The following is a 15,842-nucleotide window of genomic DNA, read 5'->3' as shown; positions in this document are numbered from 1 at the left end:
CCATTCATAAAGAGAATCACTTGATTCGTTCCTGAATGAATCAGCCGTTCAAACCAATCAATTGAATTGGTTTGGGGGGTGGGGACTTCAAATGTGGTCACCCTAGGGCACTACACTGTGTTAATCCAGGCCTGCTCGTCAGAGACAACAAAGTGCAAATGTGTGTACGAATCTGTAAGTAAGATATTCATTTCATAGTGTAAACAGCTTCAGTGATTTTAATGGGAGTTTTTGAGAGTGCTTGGACTCTAGACTGTCAGTGAAAATGTTCTTTGCTCTCTTTCTGTACAATTACAAAAATGTTATGATTAGTAGCCTAATTTACAATTTTGTATTCACATTAACTTTCAATGTTAAATTCAATAAATATAAAGTCAGTCATATTAAAATACGTTATGGCATGACACCCATATCTGTTAATTAAGTAAACAGACAGGTTTTATGCATAGTTAATAGATTGCATTAGGTTACTTTGACCATCACCCACTAGATCAACTAACATAATCTATAAAGGTGAGAATCAAGATATTTCATGATATTGTTAATGCATTTGACAATGTTTCGAATAAAAAGGAAAAAATAAATAAAACATATGCTGTTGTGGCTGCTGTGTGTCACATGACGACCCCCCCTCCCCACACACACACACCAACTCGTGTCCCCTCAAAAATAATAAGTGCGCGACGCCCTTGTTTGTGGATATATAATTTAGATCCAGAAGTTTAGGGTCTGTCAAATTTGTATTGTTTTTGATAATAAGTCTTTTAAGTATAAGTCTTTTATAAGTCTTTTTTGCTCACTAAGGCTGCATTTATTTGACTGCATTTATTATTGAAAATAAATTAAAATCAGCAATATTATGAAATATTATTGCAATTTTAAATAACTGTTTTCTGTTTGATACTCAAATAGTATTTCTGATTATTATCAGTGCTGAAAACAGTTCTGCTCCTTAATATTTTTGTGGAAACCGTGTTTTTTTTTGTTTTGTTTTTTTTTGTTTTGTAATGTACTGTTACATTACAAAAAAAAAAAAATACTGTTACATTATATAATATATTTATTTAATATATATATTAACCCCAAACTTTATATATGTGTGCATAACGTCATAGATGGGTAGATAAATAAAAATGACAATCGCACATACCAACGGAAATATCCACATATCCACTTCCTTATACAGTTCAATCAATTTAATATAACACATCTGTCAGCTACATGTAGACAGACAGACAGACTGTATGTGGAACAGTTTGTGTGCTGTAAACACACTGACACACAGTACAGCAGTCTGTGGTAGTGGAGATCTGGCCTGTGATTGGCTCACACTAGTTCTGCCTCCCTAAGATCCTGTGCTATATAAAGATACAGAGGCTCTGTGTGCAGTTAGAGGAATGTGACTGTCCCAGCACCCTGCTCTTCCACCCCTCACACACACCTTACACACAATGGTGGATTTCTCTGAGAAGTACCTTGAAAGGTAGGGACCAAATGCTCCTATAAGTGTCTCCTCTGCTGCTCTGAGAGTTCTCACAATAATGAGAAGAGGGAAGGAGGGAGGTAAAAATAGAAAGCATGAGGTTACTTTAGAAGAGGGAAAAGATGAGGGTGACAGGAGTTCACATCTCCTGTGGCTCGTCTGGCAGGGCGTTTGGGAGAGCTTCACGTGAAGTGCTGATGTTTCAGCTTTTCTTTCTTTTGGGTTTTGATGTTTGAAGGTTTCATTAACCTGAAAGTGTCTTTCCTATTTTGTGTTGGTTTAAATCTGTCAGTAAACTTGAGTGTGTTTTCTTTCCTGATGTTTTTCACGTAAGATATTTTAAAGTGTCTCTGGATTGATTCAACAAATTGTTTGCGTGAATCTCATGAAATGTATCAAAAATATGTGAGGATCATATTTCACTCAAATTTTTTTGTTTACTTTTATTTACTATATATATATATATATATATATATAAGTCTATAAGTCCAGAAAATGGTCTCAGTTAAAGCACTGAAGGAGACAGTAAAGCAGCAGTGAGAGATGTACACAGTACTTAATAATAGCAAATGTAATATGCACACAATACACGCACACAAAAGCACATTGCTTGAACAAATATGGCATATTTCGTAGCTAAACCAGTGTTTTGGTGCAGAAATCCAGCATTTTAAAAACAGGACTCCTATTGGACTCCACATCGCATTTGTTTTCACGGCCTGGAATAGCGCTGAGCTCTATTATGGGCAGTAATATGAGCCGGGCAGAGAGGGAATTGGCAAAGCCTGGAGATAATTGTGGCTTGCAACCATCTCCTCTCCTCCTCTATCTTTGGCTTACCCTGCAGGGCTGGCTGTGGGGAAATGTCTGTCAACAGGCTCAGAGGCGCTGGATCAGAGCATCCTGTTTATTGAATTTTAATTCTTCATTACTTCTTATTAGTGAAGATGAAAGAGCATTGGACTAAAAACGGTGCAGATAAAAACCTTTCTTATTATACTGTATAAAAACCCTAGTTAATCACTAAATAGGATACGTATGACTGGAAAATAATAATATTATATTATAATACTGGAGCCAATACTGTATTATATTATAAATACTGATCAGGTTCTCCGACCAGTCATTCATTATATATCAGCCCATTTTTCAGCTAAATAAAGGAGTCGCACTCAAGACACATTCTGAGACACTGAGGATTTCATATTTGACAAAAAAAAACACACTGATATATGAAAGTCAGACTGTAAATGTAAGTTTACACTCTATGACAGCAGCATTTCCATACAGAATATCATTCAGTGCCCGATCCTTGTTTAATATCTACAATGATTTATTAAGGCCGATGTGCATTAATGAGATGCTGTCACAGCACCATGAGTCCAGAGGACACCGGGGCGTTCCAAATGTAATATTCTGAGGAGACCAGCTCTCGTGCTAGAGGGGGAATAAAAAGGTATATAGGTTAATTTTTATTGCTGATGTAATAATAATATGTTTAATTTATATAGCGCCTTTCCCAAGCTCAAGGACGCTGTACAAAAGCAGAAACAGAATAGACAGTCGATTCACATAATGATAACACTCCTTTCACAATCAATTAGTCAGTTAAATAGACAGTAGACAGTTGCCCAGTCTGGGGATAGACATGATTGACGGTGCATATCATCGTACAATTATGTACAGAAAATAGAGATACAAACATAGTATAAGAACAAAAAAAAACATATATTGTATATAAAATATTGGGTAAACAAGTAGGTTTTGAGTTGTGATTTAAATACAGAGAGGGAGGTTATTGTCCTTAGTGCCAGAGGAATTTGATCAATTCAAGTGAGGGCGTGTCCTTCCTGTCGAGAGATTACAGGCCTGTGCCGTGAGGAGGCGTGGGAGCAGCTGCTTCTGCTTGATAATTAGCCCAATGTTTTTTCTCTAAATGAGGGTTCACGATCTCTCAAGCATGATAGACGTTTGACTGCTACCTCCCTCAAGCAATGCAGTCACGTTTAATGTCCTTTCCAACTGCATATGACCCGCTTGCACAGCTTCTGACACAACTGGACATGCAACAGAACATGCACTATGTCATATAGTGTTTCTAGAGTGTTAATTAAAGAGCTTAGCATTTCAAAAGTTTAAACTTGCAAATTAGTAGGAGAGGCCAACTTCCAGGTGTGAAAAAATGATTTGCGATCATTTAATAGATGTTTCATTGCTTCAAAACCTTTTGTCCAATAGCTTCACCTGTTTTTTTGTTGTTGTTGTTTTTTTTCAAGTTTGACTAATGCTTTTGACATTAATTTAATAGTTCTGTGCATTTACTTTGTCAAAAAGCTGTCTTTTTGTTTTTGTAGTTCAAACGGTAGAGCATGGCACAAGCTGTGGCAATGGGTTTGATTTCCTAACAATACATAAACTGATAAAACTGAATGCAGGTAATTTGCTTTAGCTAAAGAGTCGGCTGCCTCCCCCCTTATTATCATCACCACCCCGTCCCGTATTCGCCGCCCTTCACCAGGCTCCCGACGGGAGTGGGTGTGTGAGAGAGGAGGGGCGCTGAAACAGCCAGGGCTGGCGGCGTGTGATGAGGCGCACCTGATGTGAATAGAGCCTCATCACCGCCGCTGTTTAAATGCCGAGCGCCTCTCCTCGAGAGACCAGTCTCTTCCCCGTGCATGCACGCTGGTGTCCTCGTGGGTCCAGGAAGGGAGCGTTGAGAGGATTCCCGCACCGCCAAAGACGCGAGCTGCCGGACCCGCAGTCCGGATGGAGCCGAGCACTTGTGAGACGGCTGACAGGCCAGGATGCCGGGCCGTCGAATCCCCCGGAAGTGCCAAGGACGGCCGTTGGACGAAGCCGCTTAGGAGAAGCCTCCGCCACTCGAGCCTCGGACCCGAGAAAGGAGCGCGTGCCGCCACCGGACTCCGCCCCTTACCTGGACCCTTCCCTTCCGAACACTGCCTCCCTTCACGAACCCCGCAGCACGACAAGGACACCAGATCCCCCGTTTATTTTGAACACTTTTTTCCCCCCTTTTGGACACTTTCTTTGATTATTTTGTTTAATAAAAACCTCTCCCAGGCTTGACGCCACACCCACTGTGTCTGTTGTTTGCTCCTCCCGCCACAATAGCCAAATGTGTAATACTAAATTTGTAAAATTATTTTATATTTAAAGGTTCACTCGAAAATGAAAATGTGCAGAGAATTTACTCTCAGGCAATCCAAGATGTAAATGTGATGTAAAATGTGTTTATTCATTGTAGAAATAAGCTACTACGAAATATATTGTAGAAACTTAATTTCCTATAAAGCTGCTTTGCAACGATTTGTATCATGAAAAGCCATATACAAATAAACTTCAACTGAATTGAAAATACAGCATTTCATCACTTGCTCACCAATGAATCCTCTGCAGTGAATGGGTGCCGCCAGAATGAGAGTCCAAACAGCTGATAAAAACATCAATAACCCACAAGTTATCCACATCAGTACATCAATTAACATCTTGTGAATCCACAAACTGTGCATTTGTAAGAAACAAATCCATCATTAAAGCATTTACAATTCCAAACCAAGTTCTTTATATTGCTTTCTCCAGTGAAATAGACATCTGGTCTGAATCAGGTGAGAAGTATGCAGAGCTGAAGCATTCTTAACAAATGAAAACAGCTCTAAACGAATATGCTGGTGGATTTTGATGCGAGAGGACAACAGGGGATGGACTTTTTTTAATGGAGGAAGTGTAATTATGGATTATGGAATATCATGGATATTTTGGGTAGAAGAGTGAATGAGGGTGAGGAAATATTCAGAAAAAACATTATATTACATTATAATTATATAATGTAAATATAAATTATATTATAATTATATTATTAAAAATGATATATAACTATTCCTTTAAATGAAACATGGCTATGAAAGAGCAATAAACCTGGCATGCAGTGCATCTTATTTTCCTCTGGTGAAGCTCATCTTACCCCACGCTCTCTACTCACACTACATTTTTGGGAAGTACTGTAACAGCACTGTTACTTTGCTTGATATGAGCCAAAAGGCTAAGTATGTGTTTGATTTGAAGGTGAAATATGAGTATTTGAGTGATTTTTCAGTCCTCTTTCCTCCTCTTTTTATAGTTGAACTAATACTCTGTAACACATTTTCACTGGCGTGGCGTTTTTCTTGTGCAAAAAGGCAGCCAGACTGATGCCACATGGCCATGAATAACGGTGTTGCAAAGCAGTGTGGAATCTCAACACTTTGGCACTGAATGGCCAGAGGGTGTTTCACTCACACACACACACACACACACACACACACACACACACACACACACACACACACACACACACAGACAGACAGACACACAGACAGACAGAGAGGAATGCTCACTATATGTGGATTGTTAGTGGCTAAAAGAGAGACACTAAATATGATCTGGTTACTAGGTATCCATTGACACCATTTGCTACTACTGGCACACTTTATTTATCTTTACGAGAAAAGATAGTTTATTATAATGCACCTGACAGGTTAAATATGGTTGAATGTGGCCATTTCTTATCTCTATCATGATAAACACATGATGTGTTTATGGTTGTTTCAAGCATATTGGAGAAGTTGCCAACTTCTAAATTTAGTGTGACTGACTCTATGTTGAGATCAGAACTTTGTGAGGGTCATACTTCATCTTGTAGGATGCAATGTTCAGAATATTTGCTAAAGGAAAGTAATATTTTCTACTGGCACACTAAAGAAAAATATATTACCAACTTAAAAATGTCTTTGTGAAGCACCTACTTTGTTTATTTGATCTCAAATACATAAATATCACTTTATATTTCCAAACATTCCTTTTGCTATTAATTGTAATAATCCAGTGAGATTTTTGTATCCACAAAGAGACAACAGCCAGTGCTCCACTCAGAGATCTGATCTCATCATCATCCAGTCCGTATGGAATGACATAGAGAAGCAAAACAAACTGAGACAGACTAAATCCAGAACTGTGGCAATGTCTCCAAGATGCTTCAAGAGACCTACTTGCAAAGCTACCTGAAAAAACTATGTGCAAGTGTACCAAGGACAAAAGCTGTTTTAAATGCAAAGGGTGGTTTAATATCGGTATGCAATATTAAACCAAAATGCAAATATTGGTTTGATATAGTTAATAGAGGTTAATCGATTTAAAAAATAATAAGTGTTAGGGTTAGGTTAGCGTTAGTGCCTAAAACTTTTAACAGTACTGTAGCTTTGCAGGAAGGTTTCTTGAAGCATCTTGGAGATGTTGCCACAGTTCTTCTGGATTTAGTCTGTGTATGTGTGTGTGTGAGAGAGAGAGAGAGAGAGAGAGTGTGTGAGTGTGTATGATTCTTTAACACAATTCTTATACACATTTAAACTGGATGGGATGTAACATTTCCTTTGTATTTTCACTGAATTATGTTTCTATCAAGAGGCTAGCAAGTTTATTTCTGTAGCTAGTTTTTTAAGTGGTTATACTGATGGTGTCACAACTCTCTCCCTCCCATATATAGTGTTGATAATGATCATATCCAGTAGGTGGCAGCATTGCATTTAATGTCACTGAGGGCCTTACAAAACCTGACGATTTCTGTGCGCTGAATGAAGACAAACTCAGCCTACATAAGTTATAGACTTAAAGGACTGTTCTTAGGCCAGTTTTCCTGTTGTTTGCATTAATCTGTTTTCGTCAAAGCTACACAGCTTATAAGATCACAGTGAAACCCGATCTGGATCATAAAATTTTTCATTACACTTCGCAATATTTTCCAGGGCCCATAAACTGATGAGAATCTTTCCTCTTGTGCGTATGATCCAACACCCTCCTTCTCAGTCCTTCTCATTTTTAAGCCAGATCTCCCACTGGAAGTTAAAAATAAATCAGTCAACATTCCTATTGGCCAACTTTCATTTATTCCTTGTAAAAGCTCAATTTTTAAACAAAGAGAGCTTTGGAATGAAATATCTTGTGATTTATTTGTTTCCCCTACTCGGTTTCTTTCACAAGTGGGTGAAGTTTGACATACAAACTTGCAATCAATCGGAATCCATCCAAAATACTGCATTATTTGGCATTTTCAATATTTTGATAGCTGTTTAAAATCTAAGTCATGTGTGTGAGTCAGTTTATCTCCCCAAAAACCTGATGATTTCAGCAGTTATGATGTTATCTGAGCAGACTCTGGAGGGTTTCAATTCTAAGCGCTTTAACATTCTTATGTCCCACCAGAGAATTCAAGATAAAAAGGATTTATGTGTAAATGTCTTTGTCAAATATCACAGATCTTAATATAAAACAGAATTTAGATGATAGTTAAAATTGTAAAAAAAAAAAATAATTACTATAACAGAATAAAGTTCTCAGAATACTGTTTTCTCATTGAAGTTCTACTACCCAACTGTACGCATTTATTCTTCCCATCCTCAAAGGTTAACACCATAATGTATTAAATAAGGCAAACTGTATTGTAATTAATTAGATAAAACTATAAAGTTTTATGTCCGCAATTATAAGTTATAAGTGTGTAGCATTTAGACTTGGCATACATTTTCATGGAGTTGATTTTTCATAGCTTTTAAAATAGCTTCGTTTGCCTCTTTCTCAAACATCTGGTGTGAGGAATTTCCTCTCAGTTAGTCACACCACGGCTGACTAACGTTTCATCATCTAATTTCCCAGGTTGCCGAGCTGATTGGATTCTCAGATACTAACAGCCTTAGCTTTGGAACTTGGGGGTTGGTACTGTAATCCTGATGTATGATCTTTTTGCTTAGGACTTGTGTTGTAATTTTCCTCAGCAAGGAAAGAGCCTAGTATTGTATTTTGACCGGCCTACAGGGCAACATAATATGTCATAAATAGTTACAGACTTCCTTTTTCCTGTTGAGGCTCGTCTACGCATTCCGTCATCATAGCCAGTGGAGTGAAACATTTTTGCTCAGATTATTAGCCAGCGGTTATTACATAATTTTACTTATTTCTGCTATTTGCACTGCAAAGGCTGTTTCTGTATTCACACTGTTGACGCAAATCACTGCATAACCAACTATTGCTCCCATAAATACCGTATTATTGCCATAATGAATCACAGTTGATCAAAAGCGACAGCAAAGGCATTTACATTGTTTGAAAACAAATTCAGCATTTATTTGAAATACAGATATTTTCTAAGAAATTCTTTTGAGCCTTATATTCATCAAATAATCCTGAAGAAATTAATTTAAATTAATTAATTAAATCTTGATTGAATCTTGATTAATTTAGAATTATTTCTGAAGGATCATGTGACACTGAAGACTAGAGTAATTATGCTGAAAATTCAGCTTTTACCACAGGAATAAATGTCATTTTACTATATATTTACTTAGAAAAAAAAATATTCCAAATTGTTAAATATATCACAGTTTTATTGTATAAATAAATAAATAAATACAAACATACATACAAAAAAAAATTATATATATATATATATATATATATATATATATATATATATATATAATTTTTTTTTGTATGTATGTTTGTATTTATTTACAGTGTCAGATCACAAAATGAATAGTTCTGACACAAAATCCTGTTTAGATAAGTTGTTATACAACAGCCAATATACAGAGCATCAAGTATGTAGCTCAGCAACCGTAAAGAGATGAACAGATGAACAATTACGCTGATGTACTATGTTACAAGGCAGAATAATTGTTTATTGGGTATTTGAATTGTAGAAACTTCATGTTGTATCTAACAACACCTCATGCCTATTGTACAATCATGGTCCACAGGAACACTCAGCGTGTGCTTTAAGTGGAAACGGTGGCCTTGGGAGGGCCAAAAATGGGATTCAGCTTCTTTTTTTGGTACTGTCATCAGCCTGTGCCTGCATTACAAGAGGCCAAATGGAGATGATGAGGGCAGAGGATCTGCAAAGCCACAGTGGAAATCAGTGGGCGGAAATTGTGCGAAGCCTGTTCCTCTGGAAGAGGTACGTGAGGTCAGGCAGAGGGAGGACGGGCATCTGGAGGTTCCGGAGCTCAGCGCGCATCTCATGAGACGTGGATCCAGGGGTGAACAGTCAGGTTTTTGGAGATTTGGAGATGCAGCTGCACTCCACAGGGGTCCCCGGGGTCCATCGGCCCTAGGTTAGGGCCTCCGGGACTCCCGGTGGCACCTGAACAGCAGAGCGATGGTATGGAGAGTGGCACAACCCTCCCTTCACTCATCCTCTCGCTCAGACACAGGACTGGCGAGAAGGAAGAGAGACTGACAAGAGGCAGAAAGAGTTTCTCAAAACGGATCAAGGAACTTTAAACGTCCTCTCAACTTTGATAACTGCGGATTGAGGAAAACATGTACGGCAAAGGAACTGTTTTATGGGTTACTGCACTGACGATCTGATTTGGATTTATGGGGTTGTGTCTTCCATGACTTCGATTGATTTGTTGGTTTGTTTATCACCTTCAAAACTCAACTCTTTCCCTTCTGTGCATTTTTGTGCAGGGCCAAAGACATGAAGAACCGACTCGCTTTCCTGAGGAGGAGGAATGAGTCTCCCGGAAGCACCCCAGTCGGCAAGCTCGACAAATCCATGAGGTCTATCAAGTAAGCGTGTGTGTTTGTGTGTGTGTGCATTTGTGATGTTCGCCTGCTTCCTGGGAAATGATCCAGCTGGTGGCTCTCTGCTCATGTATGTGGGATGAAAGAGACAGACTTACTGAGAAAGGTCTAAAAAGATGTCTTTTAGATGAATACGTTTAGAAGTGCTTTTTTGCAATTATAAATAATATACTTTAACATGTATTTATAACCCTTTGATTTAGTGCTTCCCCAAAATAAATGATTAATTTTGAGAGAGTTACACATCTGTACTGCAAAAGTAAAGACAGGTGGTTGTAATAGATGTTATATATTCCATAGACACATGGTTTATCACCACTTTGTCTCAGGGTTATCTAAAATTCAAACTAAAACAAAACACATTTCGTTACTTAAAAAAAGTGAAATAAAAAATAAAATATAAAAATTAAACTCTTTTATTTCAGTTTGATTTATTTTCAGTATTTCAGTATAAATGTTTCATGGTACAGATCTAAAAATCAATGGACAGAAGTTGTAAGTATAGGTCAAAATAAAAATTACAGTTGTAAAGCGCACATCTTTAAGTGCACTCTATGTTCTGACTGATGGTTTTATGATTAATAACACTCCCCTGTTAGATACAGTTTCCTTATTTGGCAGTGTCACAGTATGTGTTAAAGCTGCAGACTGTAGGTGCTGAGTTTAGATAGACAATGAAGGCAGAATGAGTCTATGAGAGAAGCTGTGGGCGGAGCCTCTGGCTGACACGTAATCCTATTGGAGCAGCCTGATCCCACCCCCTCCTCTCCACAGTGTGAAGTATAAAAGAGGCCATCCAAGAGAGACTTATTCAGACACTCACACACACATTCAAGTGAGAGAAGGGCAGAACTTCGAATGGGTCACACAATGAGAAACCTGACAGAGATGGGTTTGCTGAAAAACCGTTCTGCCTTTATTTGCAGGCCCACTCCAGAAGAGGCAATGAAGTGGGGAGAATCTTTTGACAAGCTGCTCATCCACAAATGTAAGACATATTCTCTTTATGTCATTTCCTTTCCTCATGTATATAATGAACTTGTTATATTGGATGTATTTGATGAATTCCATTGGCTTGGCTTAAATCCACAGGGATGATGACTGCATTGTTGCAGTGTGTTAAGCATGCATGCTTTCTCTAGACTTCCTTCTCCGAGTCACTGAATGAACGGTCTGTTGAACATGGTCAATGGCTCTCATAGTAATCCTAGATGAATTGAATCCTACATCCGTATGGAGTCAGAGAAAGACCACAGATCAAAGCACTCAGACAAAATCCCACCATGGTTTTTAATCAAATTCACTTGTTTTGTGACGTTGAAAGTGCTTGTGATGCAATTAGATCCTGAGATTTGAGGCAGGAGATGTCTTTTTCCGCAGCAATTGTTTCCCTCATATGAAAACCTGAGAGCATCTACATGCTGTTATCAGCAGGCTCTTATGAGAACGGAAAGGTGATTGCTTGCTTTGGGATGGGGCCACACTTCCTTCTATTTTAATACTGGGCGCCTTTAGAGCTGAAAGGAAATCTTAAAAAATGTCAGTAAAAATGTGTGTAATGCTACTGTATAAGGAAGTCACTGATGCATGTGCTGTAAAATAATCAAAAGCTGAATTATTTGTATTTTTTTTCTTCTGTATTGCATCAAATGTAGCTACTTCATTGGCATTGCTGGTTACATAAAGATGATCTAAAATCAGTTCAGATATTATCATTTTGCTGCAGTGCTTACCTTCTTGTGCTTGGCAGCTACAGCACACTTAAGTACAAATAATGAGTTTGAATTTCAAGTTGAGTCCCTGAAAGTGAGTCTGGAACTTAATGAAAGTCAGAAATGCTGAAAAATAATAATAGAATAATTATGAAAATGTTTCATTGCACCCAGGACATGGCAGCAGGAGTCTCGGAGGAGAACAAATGTAATTAAATCATTGGTTGGAGTCGTGTTCTCATGTTTATGCGTTAAGTAGTGACTCAGGGTTTGGCGCTCAGCACTGCCTTTTCAGTGAAGGCTGCCGTTGCCATGGTTCTCTGTTTATCCATCCAATAACATCTACCCTTTTCTGCCTCTTTATTTTTCCCTCTCCCTCATCAGATGGGCTGGCGGCATTTAGAGCTTTCTTGCGCACAGAGTTTAGTGAAGAGAATCTCGATTTCTGGCTGGCCTGTGACGATTACAAGAAGATTAAATCACAGTCCAAGATGACATCAAAAGCTAAGAAAATCTTTGCGGAATTCATTGCCATCCAGTCCTGTAAGGAGGTAAGCATGAAGTCTCATATTTAGTTCAAATTTGACAGAAAAGTGAACGTTTGACACTAAAAGTCACCCCAGATATTAATTGGGTATTGTTGAGTACCACTCACTGCATATAAACAATGCTACCATTCTGTATTTAGCAGCATAAAAAAGGCTGGAAATGTTCTTAAAAAAATCTGCTTTGTGTCATGAGCCTAAAAAATTGTTCAAAGAAGCAGCCATGTAGGATATGATGTCATGCCTGACTAATGGTCTCCCTCTTGGCCGCACAACACCAACAGCAGATAGCATGAGTGCATGTTTTCATTTTGCAAACTTGGAAAGCAGTTTGGAAATTCAAAATCAGATGAGCAGCAGGACCTCACAGCACTTTTTCGAGCAGTAAGGCTAAAGAAGACTGAGCTTTGTGTAATTTCACGTTGCCAGATCTTTGATTTTCAGCGTGCTGTCCAGTCCAGATTTAAGCTTACTTTGGCTACTGGATAGAGAACATTTTACCATCACAGTTTTTTTTTTATGTGCCATGTAGGAGCAGGAATATATATATATAACAAGTTTATTTCTCAACTGGTTTTAGTTTCAGGACCCTGACGTTTCAATAAACACCAAGTGGGGACCTATTACAATAATCAAACTTTGGGCAACCATAATCAATAATGTACTAAATTACCAAAGATATGGGATGATATTTTTTCACTCCTTTTTAAAAGTTAAATAGCTTTCAGTGTGTCAATCTTCATGAATGGTTGTAAAGAAAATGTCATAGAAACCAACAAAGTGACTTGTCAGAATTTCCACAAATAGTAAGCACTTAGTATTTCATAGTCAATGTAAACATGACTTTTTTTCTCCATGTGGAATATAAATAAAACACTTGGATGATGCATAAAGTCAGTCATATTGCATTGGAAGTAGGAATTTGCTATTTCTGCACAATATGCATTAGACCAAGGGTGTTGGTAATTCCTGCTTCTGGAGGGCCATTTTCCTGTTGAGTTTAGCTCCAGCACACCTGCCTAGAAGTTTCTAGTGATCCTAAAGACCTTGATTAATGGGTTTAGATGCGTTTAATTAGGGATACAGCTGAACTCTGCTGGAAGGTGGCCCTCCTGGAGCACGAGGTCTATAGACGGTCCATATATGGACTGGGGGAAATCCTCAAACTTGCTTTCTGGCTAAACTGTCAGTAACCTAGACGTAACATGAATTAAAACACCTGTTGACTTGGAAGTAATGGCTTTTTGTTTGTCCTCCAGGTGAATTTGGATTCCTACACCAGGGAACATACTAAAGAAAACTTGCAAAACATTGATTGCTCTTGCTTCGACCTGGCCCAGAGGAGGATATATGGCCTGATGGAGAAAGACTCGTACCCTCGATTTCTGCGTTCAGAACTCTACATGGACTTAGTGAATCAAAAGAAACCCAGCACCACATCAACATCCTCCTCCTCCTAAGATGACAGAGAAAGAAAGCGAGAAAGAGAGACTATATAAAGTAGCATTGGAGAGGTTTCTTTCACTTAGCATTTCATTCTCATCAGCCATTCTATCTGTTAATGTGGTGAAAAGACAGGGAGTGGAGAAATGCACAAAGCTTCGTTTACAAGAGGTGAAAGATAGAGGAAAAGGTAGTGTGACCGACCTAATGGCGCTGGACGAGTGGGGCACCACCATGCTGAATAATGCTGGTTATTCCCATTTTAATTTTGTTATTTAATTGGTTTTCCAAGTGTACTGGAGGAAAAAAAGAGACAATTATTGCCTCTTTAACACTGACAGCTGGGTACTGTTTAGCATGTTTCTCTTCTTCTGCTCAAGCACTGCACCTCTCTTTGTTCTCCATTTCATGATGACTTTCCTGGACATTTCAGAAATGTCTTGTGCCTGTGGGGTTGGATGTCTGGATGGTATGTAGAAGACATTGATGATCATGCACTTATCGCTCAGTGGTGTTCCTGTGAACCTTCCTCCGTGTCTGTCGACTCCATATCACATGAAGGGGTGCAAAAAATGCTGGCACAACCCTAATTTAATACACATTTCATAAATAAGTGTACAAACGCTCTAGAGGAATGGACCAAACTGCACCTGAAGACTGGAGCATTTCGCTCTGAGCTTGAAATGGACTGTCGTTGGTCTATAAAAACTATACAAAACATGCTTAGCTGCGTATGTAAAGCCAATAAGCCATTCATTGTAGCTCCACATTAAGAATGGAAGAGACAGTATTCTCAGGACATTATGGCACTCAACTATGAAGCTTCCAGACCTACTTAATCTTCTGTTTCTACACTTAAAATGTTGTTTTTCCGAACTTTAGGTTTAATCATGCACTCTATATTTAATAGGGCACAAGGTCAGTTAGGCTCTTTCCCTATATTTGTTGATAAGACGACATGTTTTACCAATACAAAAAATGTAGCTATTTATTTAGAGGTTTCACTGGTTGCTTTGTTCATTGCACTCAGCTGAATTTCCCTTTTCCACTTTGATCCAGGCCCACAGCTGTCCTGATGTAAGTGCAATATGTTTATTATTTGTATTTGTTGACTTATCTTATGGATAAGTTTACCTTTTTTTTATGAAAAATACAATAGATTGAGCTCTGTATTCATTTTATTGTAAGTTACAGTTAATGTAAGAATTACATTAGTACACAAATTATTGTAACTGTGTTTCCCTGGCAGCAGGCAGCCGGGTTAATGGATGTACATATAATTCTTAAGAAAAATATGATAAAAAGATAAAAACACACAAGGTTTTGTGGGTGTGTGTGCCATGAGGCATTGCTGTACCTATGTAAATATGTGAACCTTAAAGCTATAAAATGACCTGTATTGTTATAAATCGGGGCGGAGCAGGTATGGTCGTCCTCTGCCTTGGACGTACACTGCTTGTAAGTAGTTTTATGAAATGTATTTGATCATTTTCACTGTTTACAATTCCAACGCATCTCCTAAGATAGCAAGTGCAAAAGAAAATAGAGATTTAAAAAGCAAGTGTCATTGCAAAACACAAATAAAACATTTAGATGGTAAAATGAGACATTGCCTCCTGCCTCTCTTTTATTATCACTTTAGTTTTGTGTTTTTAATTGCATTTTTACACAATTTTGCATTGCATTGTATTTTTCAGCATCACTGGATATTTTATTTATTTTTTATAAAACTTATAAAGGGATGAATATTTATCCCACACTCAAAAGAAAGAAATACAAAATCATATTTTGCTTCAAAAAAAATTAAGCCTGTTTTGTTCTTGGCATTATTTTTGTGACAGTGTTTTTTACAAATATTCATTACTGACCAAAAAAATCAAATGTAAATCATCTGGCTGCATTACAATGAGATTTATCTTTATGGTAATTTAAGGTGGGGAAAATACTTATCATGAAAACAATGTCACAGCATATAACCCTAAATATAACATTAAATCTTGTGGTGTTGTGACTAGTACTGAG

The 15,842-nt window shown here is 37.9% G+C and overlaps 1 protein-coding gene across 3 annotated transcripts in view; it reads left to right on the top strand.

The window, feature by feature from the left end:
- Positions 1–15,426, top strand: part of LOC306869924 (regulator of G-protein signaling 3-like) — a 100,292-nt gene extending 84,866 nt beyond the window's left edge. For 2 of the 3 annotated variants that reach the window (XM_079416876.1, XM_079416875.1), the window contains exons 4-7: positions 10,004–10,105; positions 11,047–11,108; positions 12,217–12,383; positions 13,637–15,426. In XM_079416876.1, coding sequence (XP_079273002.1) covers positions 10,004–10,105; positions 11,047–11,108; positions 12,217–12,383; positions 13,637–13,837 — 532 coding nt within the window. In that variant the 3' untranslated portion in view covers positions 13,838–15,426. Of the gene's footprint in view, positions 1–1,391; positions 1,484–10,003; positions 10,106–11,046; positions 11,109–12,216; positions 12,384–13,636 lie in introns of those variants that run through there. The other variant, XM_079416877.1, reaches the window with a different exon arrangement.
- The last annotated feature ends 416 nt before the right edge of the window (positions 15,427–15,842 follow it).

The sequence above is a fragment of the Barbus barbus genome (genome assembly GCF_936440315.1).
Source record: "Barbus barbus genome assembly, chromosome: 5".
Lineage (NCBI taxonomy): Eukaryota > Metazoa > Chordata > Actinopteri > Cypriniformes > Cyprinidae > Barbus > Barbus barbus.
Note: the sequence above shows the minus strand (reverse complement) of the source record. Positions and strands in the feature narration are given on the sequence as shown.